The sequence below is a fragment of the Protomyctophum bolini genome (genome assembly GCF_963924005.1).
Source record: "Protomyctophum bolini genome assembly, chromosome: 17".
Lineage (NCBI taxonomy): Eukaryota > Metazoa > Chordata > Actinopteri > Myctophiformes > Myctophidae > Protomyctophum > Protomyctophum bolini.
Genome location: NC_137878.1, coordinates 9,943,808 through 9,958,272, shown reverse-complemented (window position 1 = coordinate 9,958,272; position 14,465 = coordinate 9,943,808). Strand labels below are relative to the sequence as shown.

Below are 14,465 nucleotides of genomic sequence, written 5' to 3'. Positions count from 1 at the left end.
CCCGTTTTTAATAGCGACCTAGTCATGATTGACTGCCCCCTAAGCCAATGGTATAGTCTGAAACTGATGTAGAAAATCACGTAGTAGCGACCTAGTCATGATTGGCTGCCTCCTAAGCCCTGCCCCGCACGGCGGAAGTGTGCGCTCCCTGGGAAAGCGTCTCCTACTAATACAATATTAGTGCCCCGTGGCCACTTTAGAAGCGACAACTGTGACAGCTGTGATTGAACCACGAACAGAACGTCGGAAACGAACGCAAACGAGGGTCGCGAGGTTGTGACACAGAAACATACACGTTACAATAATAATAGGGGGGGAATGAAGACAGCACTTGTTTCACCTGACAAATATGACTCATCATTTCTTGAGAAATATGGCAAACAAACAGTTTAAAAAACATGTAACATGTTGTCCAATAGGATGATCACCAAGGGAATAAGAGCTCAAGCTATTGGTGGCAGGGGCTACAGATTTGTTCACGTGTGTCTGACTGATTAGAGCTTTAACATGCAACAACATAGATAAAGCAGCTATCATGACAACAAACCCCAAAGGGACATGCTATCACCCCAGGCAGCTATTATTACTACTGTATATACCAGTGTTGCCGAAACATAGGATCCTGTTTTCATGGCTCACAACTGTAAATGTTCCCCTTTTCTACCAAAACAAATAATCTGAAATGGGATATTTGTATTGAATGAACTTTACTGAACTGTGGTTTCTTCCTTGTTTTGCATTTTGTTGAACAACCGGCCTGAGGTGGAACTTTTTAATTGAAGGAACTGAACCGATGCCAACTGTTTGATGAACTCAAGGCACATTATTTATGGAACTGGAATTGACCAAGTTTTATCTTCAAATTTCAATGTTGACAGGTATGCTCTAGCTCAGGGGTGTCCAAAGTGTGGCCCGCGGGCCAAATGCGGCCCTGGGATAAATGTCATGCGGCCCGCAGCTTCATACCTCAATTGTATTATGAACGGCCCCGCCCAACAGTACAGTATTTTTTTTAATTTATCCCGTGATTTTGTAACCCATTTTTCACCCGTGTGTCAATTATTTAATGTGATCCTTGGCTCTACACAGCCTCCGCCAACCTAGTCCCCATATATGGGGGACAAGGGGAGAGCAACAGACTTGAAGTCATGCTTCCTTCATGCCTGAGTGTCCAAGTTGCTCCTTTACACCTGACAGGGGGGAGTTTCCCCATGGTTGGACGTAGTGCGTGGGAGGAACCAGTTCCTTTCCCCTCCATCAGGCGCCCCGGCTGGCTAGGGGGAGGCATTCAAGTTTTTTAACCTGGGCATTTCCCAGAATATAATTTTCAAGTGTTCCTTGTTCCTTCTTCCTTGTATTATTATTTTTACGTTGCTCCTCTGGTTACATTTGGTAATGTGACATATGGCTGAAAAAAGGCTGAGAGATACTTTTTGTTCATAGCACACACCCGATAAAAGACCATTGATTTGAAATATTGACGATGATATGATGAGTTCAATAGAATCATTTAAATGCGATGTGTATATGTGACTTTGTTATAGACTAGTCCGACGCTACATTATGTGACTTTGTTATAGACTAGTCCGACGCTACATTATGTCAGGAGATATAGTAAGGTTGGCCCTTGGGTGTTTTAATATTTTCTAATATGGCCCCCTTTGAAAAAAGTTTGGACACCCCTGCTCTAGCTAGCCCTAGCAATGCTGATATTCCACACACTGCATGGATTCCATATTGACACAGCTCATTCCAATGCCATTACATGGAGGGATTCATCTCCAAGGCAGTCTAATAAAAAATAAAACATAAATGATCAACATATTCTCAAACAAATCTGTATAATAAAATATTAATATATATGATAATGCCATGTGAATAATATTAATATAATTATAATAACATTATTATATTTATATTATTATATAATTATAATTATATATATATTATATATAATATTATAATTATTATTATAATTAATATAATTAATGTAGATGTAAATTCATAATGTACATTTTCTAAGTTTGGGTCTGGAACTGAAAAAGTTTGTGAACAACTGATTTATACCAGATTGGGTCTCAGTTTAATTTTGTTGGTTAGATTTAGTATAGCCCCAGTATGTTCCCTCATAGACCTAGAATGCCTGTGATCATTTAATTAACTTCGTACATTTTCATGTATCAGAGGCATAGATCCCTTCCACCCGTTCCTGGTTGAATTGAATTATGGGCGGCCTAAATGTGATAAATGCTCCGTTTGTACTAAATAATTCCAAAGACGTGGAATGAAATATGGTCCTAGTCTAGTTTCATATCCATGTGAACGTTCTGGCACAAAACGTGTATTTAGTCAATTATCTCCACTTTTTCAAGAGATGCACACGGACGTCTTTCTCTCCGGGCGAGGGGCCGGGAATGATCGATGGACTGATTTTACCAATACTTCCACAGATGTCATCACCAATTGACCAGGGAAACACAAAAGTTTGGGTCACACAATTGTCAAGTGGTGTGTAAATTACCCAGCAAGGCACCTGACAATTGTGTGACCCAAACACATTTGTGCTTCCCTGGTCAATTGGTGATGACGTTTGTGGTGATCAGAGGAAGTTTTGATAAATGAAGTCCAGCTTTCATTCTGGGCCCCTTTGCCCGGAGAGAAAGACGTCCGTGTGCATCTCGTGAAAAAGTGGATATAATTTACTAAATACACATTTTGTGACAGAACTTTCACATGGATATGAAACTAGAGGACCATATTTCACTCCACGTCCTTGGAATTATTGAATGGGCAAGTACAAACGGAGCATTTATCACATTTAGGAAACGCATTTTGAACCTGAACAGAAATTAAGTAGGGTGTTCTATGTGTGCTCTGTATGTGAAATACTGTACAAACTGTATGAAACAACAAGAGCCATTCTAGGGCTAGTTCCCTCAACACTACGCTATACTTTATACTTATACTTTAGATGTGGCGACAGTAGTCATTCTCATAAATTATCTCATTGACCTAAACTTCTGGTGAAGTAATAGTGAAATATTTGCATTACCCTGTTCTCCCCTACCGTGAATACTACATATACTGAATATATCATGCAATGCAACATAGCTCTGTTTACTCAATGCCCCCCCCCCCCCCCCCCCCAACTGTATATACTTTACCCATTTTCAACTGTTTTATTATATTTTGACACTTGCTTTGGCAGTAAACATATGTTTTCTCATGCCAATAAAGCTCATTTGAATTTAAATAAATTAAACTGTTCCACGTTGTGCTGGGATTGGAACAACCTTGTCAATGACCACACACAGTGAGTACCACGGCACTGACAGTGACTGCAAAGCAAAACATTTTTCTACGTATTTTAAGTAACACTTTTACCCAGAAAACAGGTGAAGTTTGCTGTCAAAGTCGACTGGTTATCTAATAACACAGCAGGGCTGAATGCTGTTAAACAAACAAAAAAAGGAATTACGACTGAATTCTGCGACAGCGCAGACTTTTACACTACAAGGCAGCTCGCAGGCACAAAGGGTAAAGTAAAAGCTGTGAGTGTAAAACACATGAGGATGAGAGAGGCGAGAGCGCCCATCATCATTGACTCCTGTCTGCCTGTCACCGTCACCACCACATCGCTGTGTTAACTCTGTGTATGTTCCGACCGAGTCAACACACGGGGCAGCATGGTTTCGTAAACGTTCGCTTGTCAAAAAGAGCAGCCCAGCTTGTACATGTTGATGTTGACGCCGTCGCACACTACGCAATATGAGCGAGGCTTTAGCGAAGCGGCTAATAGCATCGTTAGCTCGCTAACATGCTAACGTGTTATGTTGCTGCGAATGTTGTTGTTGCCTGAAACCGTAAACGACAAGACCGTGTGTGGGTACGAGGCGAGCGGGTGGGGACGGCACCGGGTCCGCTCACTCACCCAGCGGGTATGACTTGTCCGGGTTGACAGCACAGCTCCTTCACCACTCCGGCACGGTCCGACTTCAGCTTCTTTTCGGACGGCGGCAGCCTGTTTGAATGATCCGCCGCCGGGGCCTCCCTCTCCACCGGGGATATGGGGACGCATAGCGCCAGCACGGAGTCCACATTCACCTGAGACCCGGGCTTGACTTTCCACTCCACCAGCCGCACAGGGAGACCCGAGGCCGGCGAGCAAACATCCCCCACCTGCTGCTGCCGCTGCTGCCACTGCTGCACCGCGGGGCCTCCCTCCTCCACCGGGCCGTCAGGGCTACCACCACCGCCGCCACCACCACCAGAATCTGCAGGATCCTCCATCTGGTGGTTCTCTCTTCAGAATCCCTTAACCGTCAACTTTCCGTTAATAAAACATAGGTTATTTCCCTTCCCTTCCAGGTCGTGCCGGTCGTTAAGAAAAAGAGAATATGGTGTGCTTTTATATGTATTTATGTTTGCCTCTGTGTGATATAAATGCCAAAACGTGCTGCTTTGCTTGTGGAGAGCAGAGTGATCAATGCAACACACACAGGTTCGCTCTTCCCGCCCGTAAACAGGAAAGAGACTGCGTGCGACACGGTCGTACGACGACATCCGGTGCGCTGTGACGATGATGATGATGATGATGATGGTGTTGTAAGTGATGAAATATTAGCCTACTCATGGATTGCATAATGAATGATAATGATAATGAAAAACATGCTGACAATGTATTTTGGAAAGTTTTCACCGGTCAAAATATGGAGTGTGTGTATAATGTCTTGTCTGTAAAAGAAGACTATGGTAAAGAGGTTTTTAATACACTGGTACACTTTTAAATTGTATTTTTCAAATATAAAGTGCATTAAAGTTAAAAGTATGGCCTATTATTATTATTATTATTATTAGCTTGCATTGAGTACAGTACAGACCATCGGGATTGCTGTGACCCTATGGTTACCTCTTACCTGGTGATGATGACTGATGTAACATGATGTAACCATTGAATGTTTTTCCAAGGGGTGTGTGTGTGTGTGTGTGTGTGTGTGTGTGTGTGTGTGTGTGAGAGAGAGAGATATATTTTGAAAGGTTACACCAACCAACACCAAAGCTGTAACTTTCCCCCTTTTTTATTATTTTTTATTATTATTTTATTTTAACTTTAATTACTCTTTTCCGTTCTATCCCATGGAATAGAAGGACGCTCGCACGCAATGACAATCCCATGGCCTGGAAGAACCGGGAAGGACGGTCGCGGGTGATTGGCTAGTTGATTATCAGGCGACGAGCACTCTTGATATTATGGGATAATGGGACCCAACATTGACCCAATTTATTATTCTACTCTGCGCGCACTAGTGTCCATATTTGTAATACATCCCACCTACACAGATACTGTTGTAATAGCCAGTCAGTGTCGTATCCTAATATCAGAGTATATATACCTTGACAGAACAGATCTGCTGATCATCTGCAAGCTAACAACGCGTCGCATCGCTACTGATCGCGATGCGTTGCTATAGCTTGTAGATCTGTTCATTTTTTGGCCGATAACAATCTCGCGATGTTGCGTCACAGTCGAATACAACCAATAGCAGGCCGTCTGGTTATCGCGAGAATATAATGATGTATGGTAGCAGCAGCAGGAGAGATGGGGGTAATCATAATTTGTGCTATTAGTTAGTAGCAACAGGGAGGCAGAAGTCCAAGGTTACAATAGAAATAGGAGGAATATTCTGGTTTATTATTTTTCTTGAACAGGACGCGAAGTGTGGGACGCCGGCACCATGACGGGGGAGACCTTCAAAGTGGTAAATCCATAGTTGTGAATGTTTTGTTTTGAATTGTCATGTTAGCAACGACTGCAGTCATGAGATTAAATTGTTTAACTTTATATAAATGTTAATACACATGACATCCCAGTGGCTCCTTATGTATTTGTATTGCTCTGCAGCATTTACCAGAGACACTTAATGTTTTATCCGGACAGAACGACAAAGTAAGAACAGAGTTCATGTCATGACATGAAGTCATGAACCCATATCTGGTCACATAAATAGATAGCCTTGAGGCTTGATACGAGACTCATATCGATGACCATCTTGATCCAAGGATAATACATAGAGTGCAAAGAAAACACTTTCACCTTCTGAATTGAGACAGTAATTGACATGGTTCAACGAAAGTATGGTACTTATACCAGGTACATCCAACCTAGTGTCTGTCTAACATTCTACCTAAATAACAGCATTTGCTGTAAAGCATATAAAAATGCAATTCATTATAAATAATATAGCCTATGTGAACAACAGAACAAGTACAGACACCTTCATACAATCTTTCAAAAATGGGAAACAATAAATGCTAGAAGTAGGAATTAAGAGTATGAGAAGAGGTTCGGTTTCAGACTGGATGATGGGGAGACGTTTTCAGCCATGTTGTGATTGTGATGTGCATTGAATCAATCTGCAGTTTGACACTTTCAAAGGGAAATTGAAAACTGAGTTCCATGTTTTTTGTTGTTATTTTTTCAATGTCGCAGGAGATCAGATGAAACGAGGCAAAATAGGTGTTGGTAATATTCCGTGGTCACGTGATACTATCCTTTTCCAAGTGTTCATCATTGTGAAGTGAGCTGCTTTGAAAAATCCACTACGGTCGGTCAGGTCCCTGACATTAGGGCTAATGTTATCTGTACATCAATTTGTCACTGGTGAAAACATTGTGTCCTCAGATGCAGACAGTCAATGAAAACAACAAAGTATCTTGGCTGGAGATAGTGGCCTTGATGGGGCATCCCACCATGCACGCGCACAGCCGCACGCACGCACACACACACTGTCATGAATTATGACCATAACTGCTTGACCCAGTACATACATGTGGCGAATCACTCAAACATAAGCATAATTGATACCCGCCATGATACGATGACCATCAACTACTTTATCAGATAGACTGAAGTCTGTGCACAATGATGAATGAATAGTTTATTTCGATCTTTTCCTTTTTACAAGACATTACCAATTAAACAGTTCTTTTAAGGTGATCGAAAAGGCATAGGCGGAAGCTTATTAGTGCCTATCCTTATCACAATATATTCCAAAATACTAATGTGATACGAGATGCATGTTCTATTTATATCCATTCTGTTCTTGTCCTTGTCTCATATCTGCTGGTGACGTCACATGCCCAATACTAGTGTATATATTATCTATGTGTGTATTCAACTTCAGAACTTGTGTGATACTGCCTGGTGTCATCGTGTTCTGCGTGCACACAACTACAAAGCATCACTCGTCACCCTTTAGTTAGATTGTGGCAGTTAGTTCATTAAGTGACCTGGTGATGTATGATGACATCAATGTCAGTTACTGGGAAGTCGGATGTCAAGAACTTCCACAGAAAGGGAGTTTCAATTTCAAGGGAAACCCTAACCCTTAGTCAGCGTGGTGGTCCCTGGTTCATAATCAGTTGAAAAAACCCCTGATTTAGTTAAATGTAGGTCAAAAATATGATAAAAACACGGGAAAACACAAAAATGTTGCGTGCACGCGCGCTATGGGGGGCCGGGGGCCCTGCAAAAATGACCGGCCCAGGGGCCCTCATGGGGGTTAATCCGTCCCTGTCCGTGCCACTGACACTGAATTGAACTCTGAATTATTGAGACTCTTATTTGGCCACGTGGTTGGTCGCAACCAAAAAAAACAATAGTTCTCAATGTTATATGTTGTTTAAAATGGGTTGCCCCTGCCCCTCATGTGTTTGTGAGCTAGGCATCAGTGACCCAAAGAAACCTTTCAATTATTGGACTGATAACTAGTAATAACAACATTAGCTAGGACCTCTACTGTAAATAAACAACAAACAACTATCTGTATGTCTCTCTTCTAGTCGAGGCTGTGTCTACGACACATGGCCCTGCTCCACAGATGTCAACACCCAGGAACACTGAACCCACTCACCAGAACCTTCAGTTCTTTGAGGTTTGTTATCTACTGAGTCTCCATCCTAGAACATAGATCAATTCTAGACAATTCTAACTTGCCGTGCGGTCTTTTTACATGATGGTCAATAGGCTATACCTTATAGTAAATTGACATAGTATATATATGTACATATCAATAATGTGGGTATACCACTATACCTCCTTTCTTTTTCTCTCAGGGAGGGGAAGAGCAGAGGACTGATGAAAAAGATGTTTCTCGCAGTTCTTGCCGGTGTGCCTTCGCTGTACGGCATCCAGTACGGCATCCAGTATGCCATGTCAGAACCTCGTGAGCGGAGGAAAATGAAGATTGAGATCGAGGGAAGTGGTCGGTTCTTAAGGTGGGTGGATCACCAACAGTCATCGTTCCCCCAATGTCGTCCAATGCCATGGATTTGCTGTGGGGAATCCATGCTTCTGCTTTTGATATCCCCCTCTGGTCATTCTGTTTCTGCTCAGATAGAATTAGCACTTCCCAGGAAATGTAGTTAAATTAAATAACGGCATTGCATGTAATAATTGCATGTATTCTTTTCTCTGCTATTAAACCCTGCATAAACGGTAACACGTTACCTTTATATGCTAAATAGAAACCTTTTTAAGTGATGTCAAGCCTGCTTGTGTCCTCAGATCTGTGTGCATTGGTCTCTGTATCTCATTTGATTACTGGTGGACGAGCAACATGACATTACGTGGGCTAGATGAGGTAAGCTTGTCACCATAAAAGACCTATATATCATAAAAGTATTTCCCATGTGCGACGACATATCTCTGCTATTATTCTTAAATACTATGTTGTATTGTACATGTGTCCTCCCCTGCCAGAGCAGCCAACCCTATTTGGATGCAATGTCGGCTTGCCACCAGAGGGCAGCAGACAAAATGGTATATGGAGCTGTGAAAAATGGTGGAATATACATCAAACTTGGACAAGGCCTGTGCTCCTTCAACCACCTCTTGCCCCCTGAATACATTCGCACCATACAGGTTTTAGAGGACAAGGCCTTGGACAGGAGATACAAAGAGGTAAGAACTAACCGGAAACCAAACCAACCAAATTAGCACAGTCAAATCGATTAATATTCAAACTGCAGTGAGTCATACACCCAGTCACCCACATATAAACCTAGACTAAAGGTTTTAATGTCATGTTATATATTTTATTTTGTTTAAAAGGTGGACGCTCTCTTCCAAGAAGATTTCAATAAAAGCCCCCAACAGATATTCAAGAAGTTTGACAACGATCCCATAGCAGCTGCCAGCTTAGCCCAGGTTCATAAAGCAGAGTTGTTGGATGGAACTATTGTTGCTGTGAAGGTAAGTGCTGCCCAGACTCGGAGCACAAACCCACGTTTGGAAGTACGACATACCTTTCCCACACACTTTCATGTGTGAATAGACGTAAATGCTTCATGGGACACTGAAATATTTATCTATTTTCTCATCCCACACCTTTTAGCTGGTACTTTTGTTTTGTACAGCACTATGGACCATTAAAATCTGTGTATCTTCCGTTCAATCCGGAAATACAAAATACTACCGGTAGTCATTATTGCGTCAGTTGTTAGGGGTAAAAATTAGGCTGTATTTACAGAATTGATGTGGGAATATCTTTGTTTAGTATTTAGTGTATGAGCATTTAGCTATACTCACTGTCACTGTATCTCCTCTTATGGGCCTGATTAAAATAACTAGCCTATTAGTTTGGACTGTTGGACAAGAGCGTAAACAATTCCCATCTTGTATATTAATAAAACATAGATTCTGACTAATGTATGTTATTACATTTGAGGTACTTTGTATCTTTTGTAAAGGTGCTCTCTTTTCTTGAAGGTGCAATACATTGATCTCAGGGATCGGTTTGAGGGAGATATTAGCACATTGGAATATCTCCTCGACATTGTAGAGCTCATGCACCCCAGCTTTGGATTTCGATGGGTCCTCAAGGTCTGAGCAATATATATTATATTTTGCGTACTCTTAATATATACATTTGATATTATGTGTAATACTGGTGATTATTCTAATTGCTATAGGACTTGAAGGGGACTCTGGCTCAAGAGTTGGACTTTGAAAACGAGGCCAGAAACTCTGAGAGGTGCGCAGAGGAACTTAAACACTTCAAATTCGTCGTCGTACCTAAAGTCTTCTGGGAACAAACCAGTAAGGTGAGATTACTCTGCATGGTTGTGGTCTCGCGGATGCCTTCTTTTCGCTACCTGATTGTCACTAAAGCTTGTTTCTTTTGCCCCAATTCAAAGAGAGTAATGACAGCCGAGTTCTGTGAAGGGTGCAAGATCAACAACGTCGCAGAGATTAAACGACAAGGACTGAGTTTGAAAGACGTAAGTGATGTGATAACGGGATGATATAATGTAGTAGCCAATGATAACTCTGCAGTTATAAGAAAGGGATAATGTATAATAAATGTACCCAAAAGTGACAACAAAACGAAGAGTTTCCTTGCTTACGGTAATAAAGTATTCCAAGTTGGCTCCGCTGAGCGCAACAAGAGTGTTGATCAAATGCAATACATTTCCGGGTACTGTATTGTCTATTTCTCGCTTCAAATGTTTTCAAAAACATTCTTGGGAGCAATGTTTAGCTCTAAATGGCATTGTGTGTTTGTTTACATGGCTGTCGTGTTGGATACAGCATGAAATCCAAGCAGCGCAAGCAGGTGCTCCGAGGCTTTGATTAGACAGCGGTTTGTTATAGAGCAGCGCGGTCTGTTATCAAGAAATAACACGCCGCTGAATTCAGAGTTGGGAACCAATTTAGACCCTTATAGAGTGTACAAATGGATCCAAATTAATCCTTATGGGTCCATTTGTACATTCAGAGTTATAGGGGTCCGTGGTCTAATCTGGATACCAACCTGAGGGTCCTTCTATCACTGTTCTATCATTTATATACTTACTTTCAGGCTGCTGATAAACTGATCCGGACGTTTTCAGAGCAGATATTTAACACTGGCTTCATTCATGCTGATCCTCACCCTGGCAATGGTGAGTGCAATTGGGTGTGTGTGTCTGTTATCATTACATAAAAGTGGATACGGTTTACAACACTTTCATTTGCCTCCCAAAAAGTTTGGAACGATCAATCCTATTGGATTATTGATCTATAAAATATTCCAATAGGATTTGTTTTTATGGGATTATGACCATATAACTAACACAGAAGTTACAGTTCTAGTGAGGCGTGGCCCTGATAACAAGGCAGAGTTGGTACTACTGGACCATGGCTTGTATGAATATCTCAGTCAAACGTGAGTTTGTTTATATTTTGTGTTAAAATACTGCTTTAAAACTCTAGTATCGGCTTCGGCTCCAATAGAGTACATAATATCTATTGAACTTCCAGAGACAGAGTGGCACTTTGTGAACTATGGAGGTCTATAGTTCTGCGAGATGAAGCAGCCATGCAGAAGTTCTCCAGTGCCCTTGGGGTCAAAGGTAAGGGCTGTTAAATGTGTTCATGTGTTATGTAAATTATTTAAAATGTGCTTTAATGCTGCAATCCGTACATTTCATGTCCATTCATCTCAACCACTTATAAAACAATAAAATATCAATGATTTACCATTAATGACATTTGTTGCGTATGCCCTGCAGAGTACTTACTCTTCTGTGAGATGCTGCTACAGCGACCAATCAACATGCGAGAGCTGGGTCTCTCCAGCATTCTGAGTAGAGAGGAGACGACCTACATGCGAGACATGGCCGTGCATCGCTTTGACAGCATCATGAAGGTGCTGAAAGCGATGCCCCGACCCATGCTCCTTGTCTTCCGCAACCTCAACACAGTCCGCAGCATCAACATCAGTCTGGGAGCACCGGTGGACCGCTACTTTTTAATGGCTAAGAGGTTAGTGCAAGAAGACTCGTCGTGTTTTCTCTCAACTTCAGAACCATAAACTGGGATCAATTTGCTTTGCCGGTTTCAGCATGTTTCTTTAATTACTTGACTACCGGTACTTTGTTTTGCATGTCCATGGTTGCGTCTGAAATCACATACTAATGTACTATATACTAAACCGCATGCTATTTTCAATATACTATTGTATTCGAGTGCCTAAATAGTTGCTCCTTCTGGGAACGGAATGTTAGCGAAGTGCCCCATCTTTTGACAAAGCAGAGGTACTACACATAGATATGCTTTGACTTCTTCCACCACTTGAATTTAGTATGCATCGCATGTACTATTTAATAGCTGCTAAGCTCTCGGATATATTAAGTCTCTCATACTAATTTGGCATACTAAAATAGTACGTTCGTGATGATTTCATGTTTTTTATTCTAACTTGTAAAGACTAGGCTACTTGATCTATGTGCACAATAACAATGTGGTACAAATCGCTTTCATGCTCGCTCTAGACTGGGTCACTCTGGTTGATTCCGAATAGAAACCAGACTATCCACTGTGGTACTGGGGAAAGCCTGGTGAAGTGAGCTTATCAGAACCCGGATCAGGAAATACAAGGATTCTTCACAACCACAGAAACAATAGTAGCATTTTCTGGTGTTTTCTGTCTACAGTTCTAACAGTTAATAATAATAAAAATCTGCAGTTATAGTATCATCTGTTCCTGAATGTTATTTTATCTTTAGTGCTGTGCGGAGTGTGGGGAAGCTCCAGGCAGATGGTCCAGGGATATTGTGCAACTTCAGAGCGTTCCACTGGATGTGTTCTAGCTGGCAGAGCCTCAAGTTCGAGTTTGCTCTGAGGTAAGGAGCAGTGCAGTTTGACATTCATTTAGGGCTGCAACCTGACCTGCAACTATGGATTATTTTCTTGGCGATCATGTTCTCCATACATTTTGATTAATCGAACAATCAAAAAGCATGTTTGTTTATATATATATATTTTTTTCTTTTTTAATTAATTTCAATGAATTTATTAACCAGTGTTATTTCATACTTAAGTTTTGCGACAAACAAGATTGGCTATGGAAATTTGATCTTTTTTAAAATAATGTATTATTTCAATCGACTGTTGCACCCCAATTAATTTATTCATGTACATGTCCGCTGACAATCCTCATGCCTGCAGCAATTGGAAGAGTCCGTAATTATTCGATTGCTCCACAGATCAGAGATGGCTATGATGAGTTTGACCCGGACCTTTGTCAACGTGCTGTCTTACTTCGGTCTCATATCTCTGGATGCCGAGATGTACGAGTATCTGAGATAAAGAACAACATGCCCTCCAAAAGGACCAGAGAACGCAGACCTGCCTCAAGCACAAGATCGGTGCAACTTGGACAGTTCTGTGTGAGAGGAGAAGAGAGATTCCACTACTGAATCAATCTCACATGCTGCTAGTAACTACCGACTTTGATGCCAAATCGTATCTGCGACTGTGGTGACAGGAACTTGGTCTTTGAAGTGGATATACTTCAGTTACACATACTAGGAAACAAATGTTTCAACCTTAATCAATTCATTTTATAATGGTATACCATACCTATTTTAAAATGGTTTTTTTTATATATTTTTAGAATGGTAAAACCACACCTATTTAACATTTTATTTACAATATTATATATTTTTTGTGATTTTAAAGGAGTTGGTGCTGCTGTAATGTGTATGGCAATTTCTTAACAATTCTTTGGACAATTAGTTTTCAACTGAAGTTTGTCCATTTTCAAAACCTTGGTGCCTCTGGAAGACAATTTTCATTGTCTCCAGACATTGATCCTAATTTAGTTAGCATATGATCTTGCTTAATGCATGAAAGATTTTAGCTACTCAGAAGTTCAGTAGTAAATGATTGCCTCCATCCCTATCGGAAAAATTGCAGATCTACAAGCTCACAATGCATCGCAGCATGACGTGAGCTTGTAAATCTATTTTCGGTGTGGGCCTGTGTTCAACCATCGAGTATAAATCAGGCTTTAGGAGCATCCTGTTCCATTTATTGTCTGACCGGTCTTGTCATGTAGAAGTAATATTTCAATGTATCAGTCCTGCTCTTTTCATTTGAATTGGTGTATTTTATTATTTTAAATCTATCAACAGTGATGCTAATTGTGCAGTTGTAATGATTTTGGTCGGTATCACATGCAACCTAGTAATTGGTATGCATGTAATAACCTTTTAGAAATAAAACGATCATTATTAGGTGGTGGCTCCATTACCCATGTTCTACAAGAAACAATCTTTGATTTTGCGGTTGTGTAAATAATTTGTCATTGGCTAAATATACCTTCTAATCGAATAGGCAGTTTGCAGGATGATGAACCCTATACATTTTTCCCTTTTTATTTATTGCGTTTTGTTAATTCTTCACTAATGCAATGTATTGTGGGTTTGATACTGCATAAAAAATGTCAATGCTGCTATTCAAGTATTAGTACCCAACTAGTCAGCTTAATTCCCCTTCCAACAGCCGAGTTAAGACGTTCAGAAAATACGCCACAAGCTTAATTTGTTTTTTTACATCATTTTAAGTATGTTAAATAAAGTTTCTACCTCAAATGCGATAATCTGTCTTAACATTTTATTAACAAGTTAACTACTGTGAA

At 40.8% G+C, this 14,465-nt stretch overlaps 2 protein-coding genes across 2 annotated transcripts in view; one reads left to right on the top strand and one right to left on the bottom strand.

Annotated features, from left to right (window-relative positions):
• Positions 1–4,989, bottom strand: part of ctdp1 (CTD (carboxy-terminal domain, RNA polymerase II, polypeptide A) phosphatase, subunit 1) — a 94,227-nt gene extending 89,238 nt beyond the window's left edge. Inside the window, exons 1-2 of the mRNA XM_080787461.1 lie at positions 4,917–4,989; positions 3,932–4,314 (exon numbers count right to left, since the gene is read on the bottom strand). Coding sequence (XP_080643587.1) covers positions 3,932–4,290 — 359 coding nt within the window. The 5' untranslated portion in view covers positions 4,291–4,314; positions 4,917–4,989. The remainder of the gene's footprint in view (positions 1–3,931; positions 4,315–4,916) is intronic.
• Positions 4,990–5,567: 578 nt separating this feature from the next.
• On the top strand, positions 5,568–14,406 carry adck5 (aarF domain containing kinase 5). The gene is made up of 15 exons (XM_080786874.1): positions 5,568–5,759; positions 7,843–7,934; positions 8,116–8,277; positions 8,567–8,642; positions 8,762–8,962; positions 9,113–9,253; positions 9,770–9,883; positions 9,973–10,104; positions 10,198–10,281; positions 10,863–10,944; positions 11,129–11,207; positions 11,303–11,394; positions 11,554–11,806; positions 12,550–12,666; positions 13,030–14,406. The coding sequence occupies exons 1-15, from the start codon at positions 5,736–5,738 to the stop codon at positions 13,130–13,132; spliced, it is 1,752 nt and encodes a 583-aa protein (XP_080643000.1). The 5' UTR covers positions 5,568–5,735; the 3' UTR covers positions 13,133–14,406.
• The last annotated feature ends 59 nt before the right edge of the window (positions 14,407–14,465 follow it).

Excerpts from the sequence above, each read along its gene's own strand:
- adck5 (XM_080786874.1), top strand. The coding sequence starts at position 5,736 with ATGACGGGGGAGACCTTCAAAGTG. Across the intron at positions 8,278-8,566 it reads GGAAGTGGTCGGTTCTTAAG|ATCTGTGTGCATTGGTCTCT; the intron begins GTGGGTGGATCA and ends TTGTGTCCTCAG. Across the intron at positions 10,945-11,128 it reads TGATCCTCACCCTGGCAATG|TTCTAGTGAGGCGTGGCCCT; the intron begins GTGAGTGCAATT and ends CAGAAGTTACAG.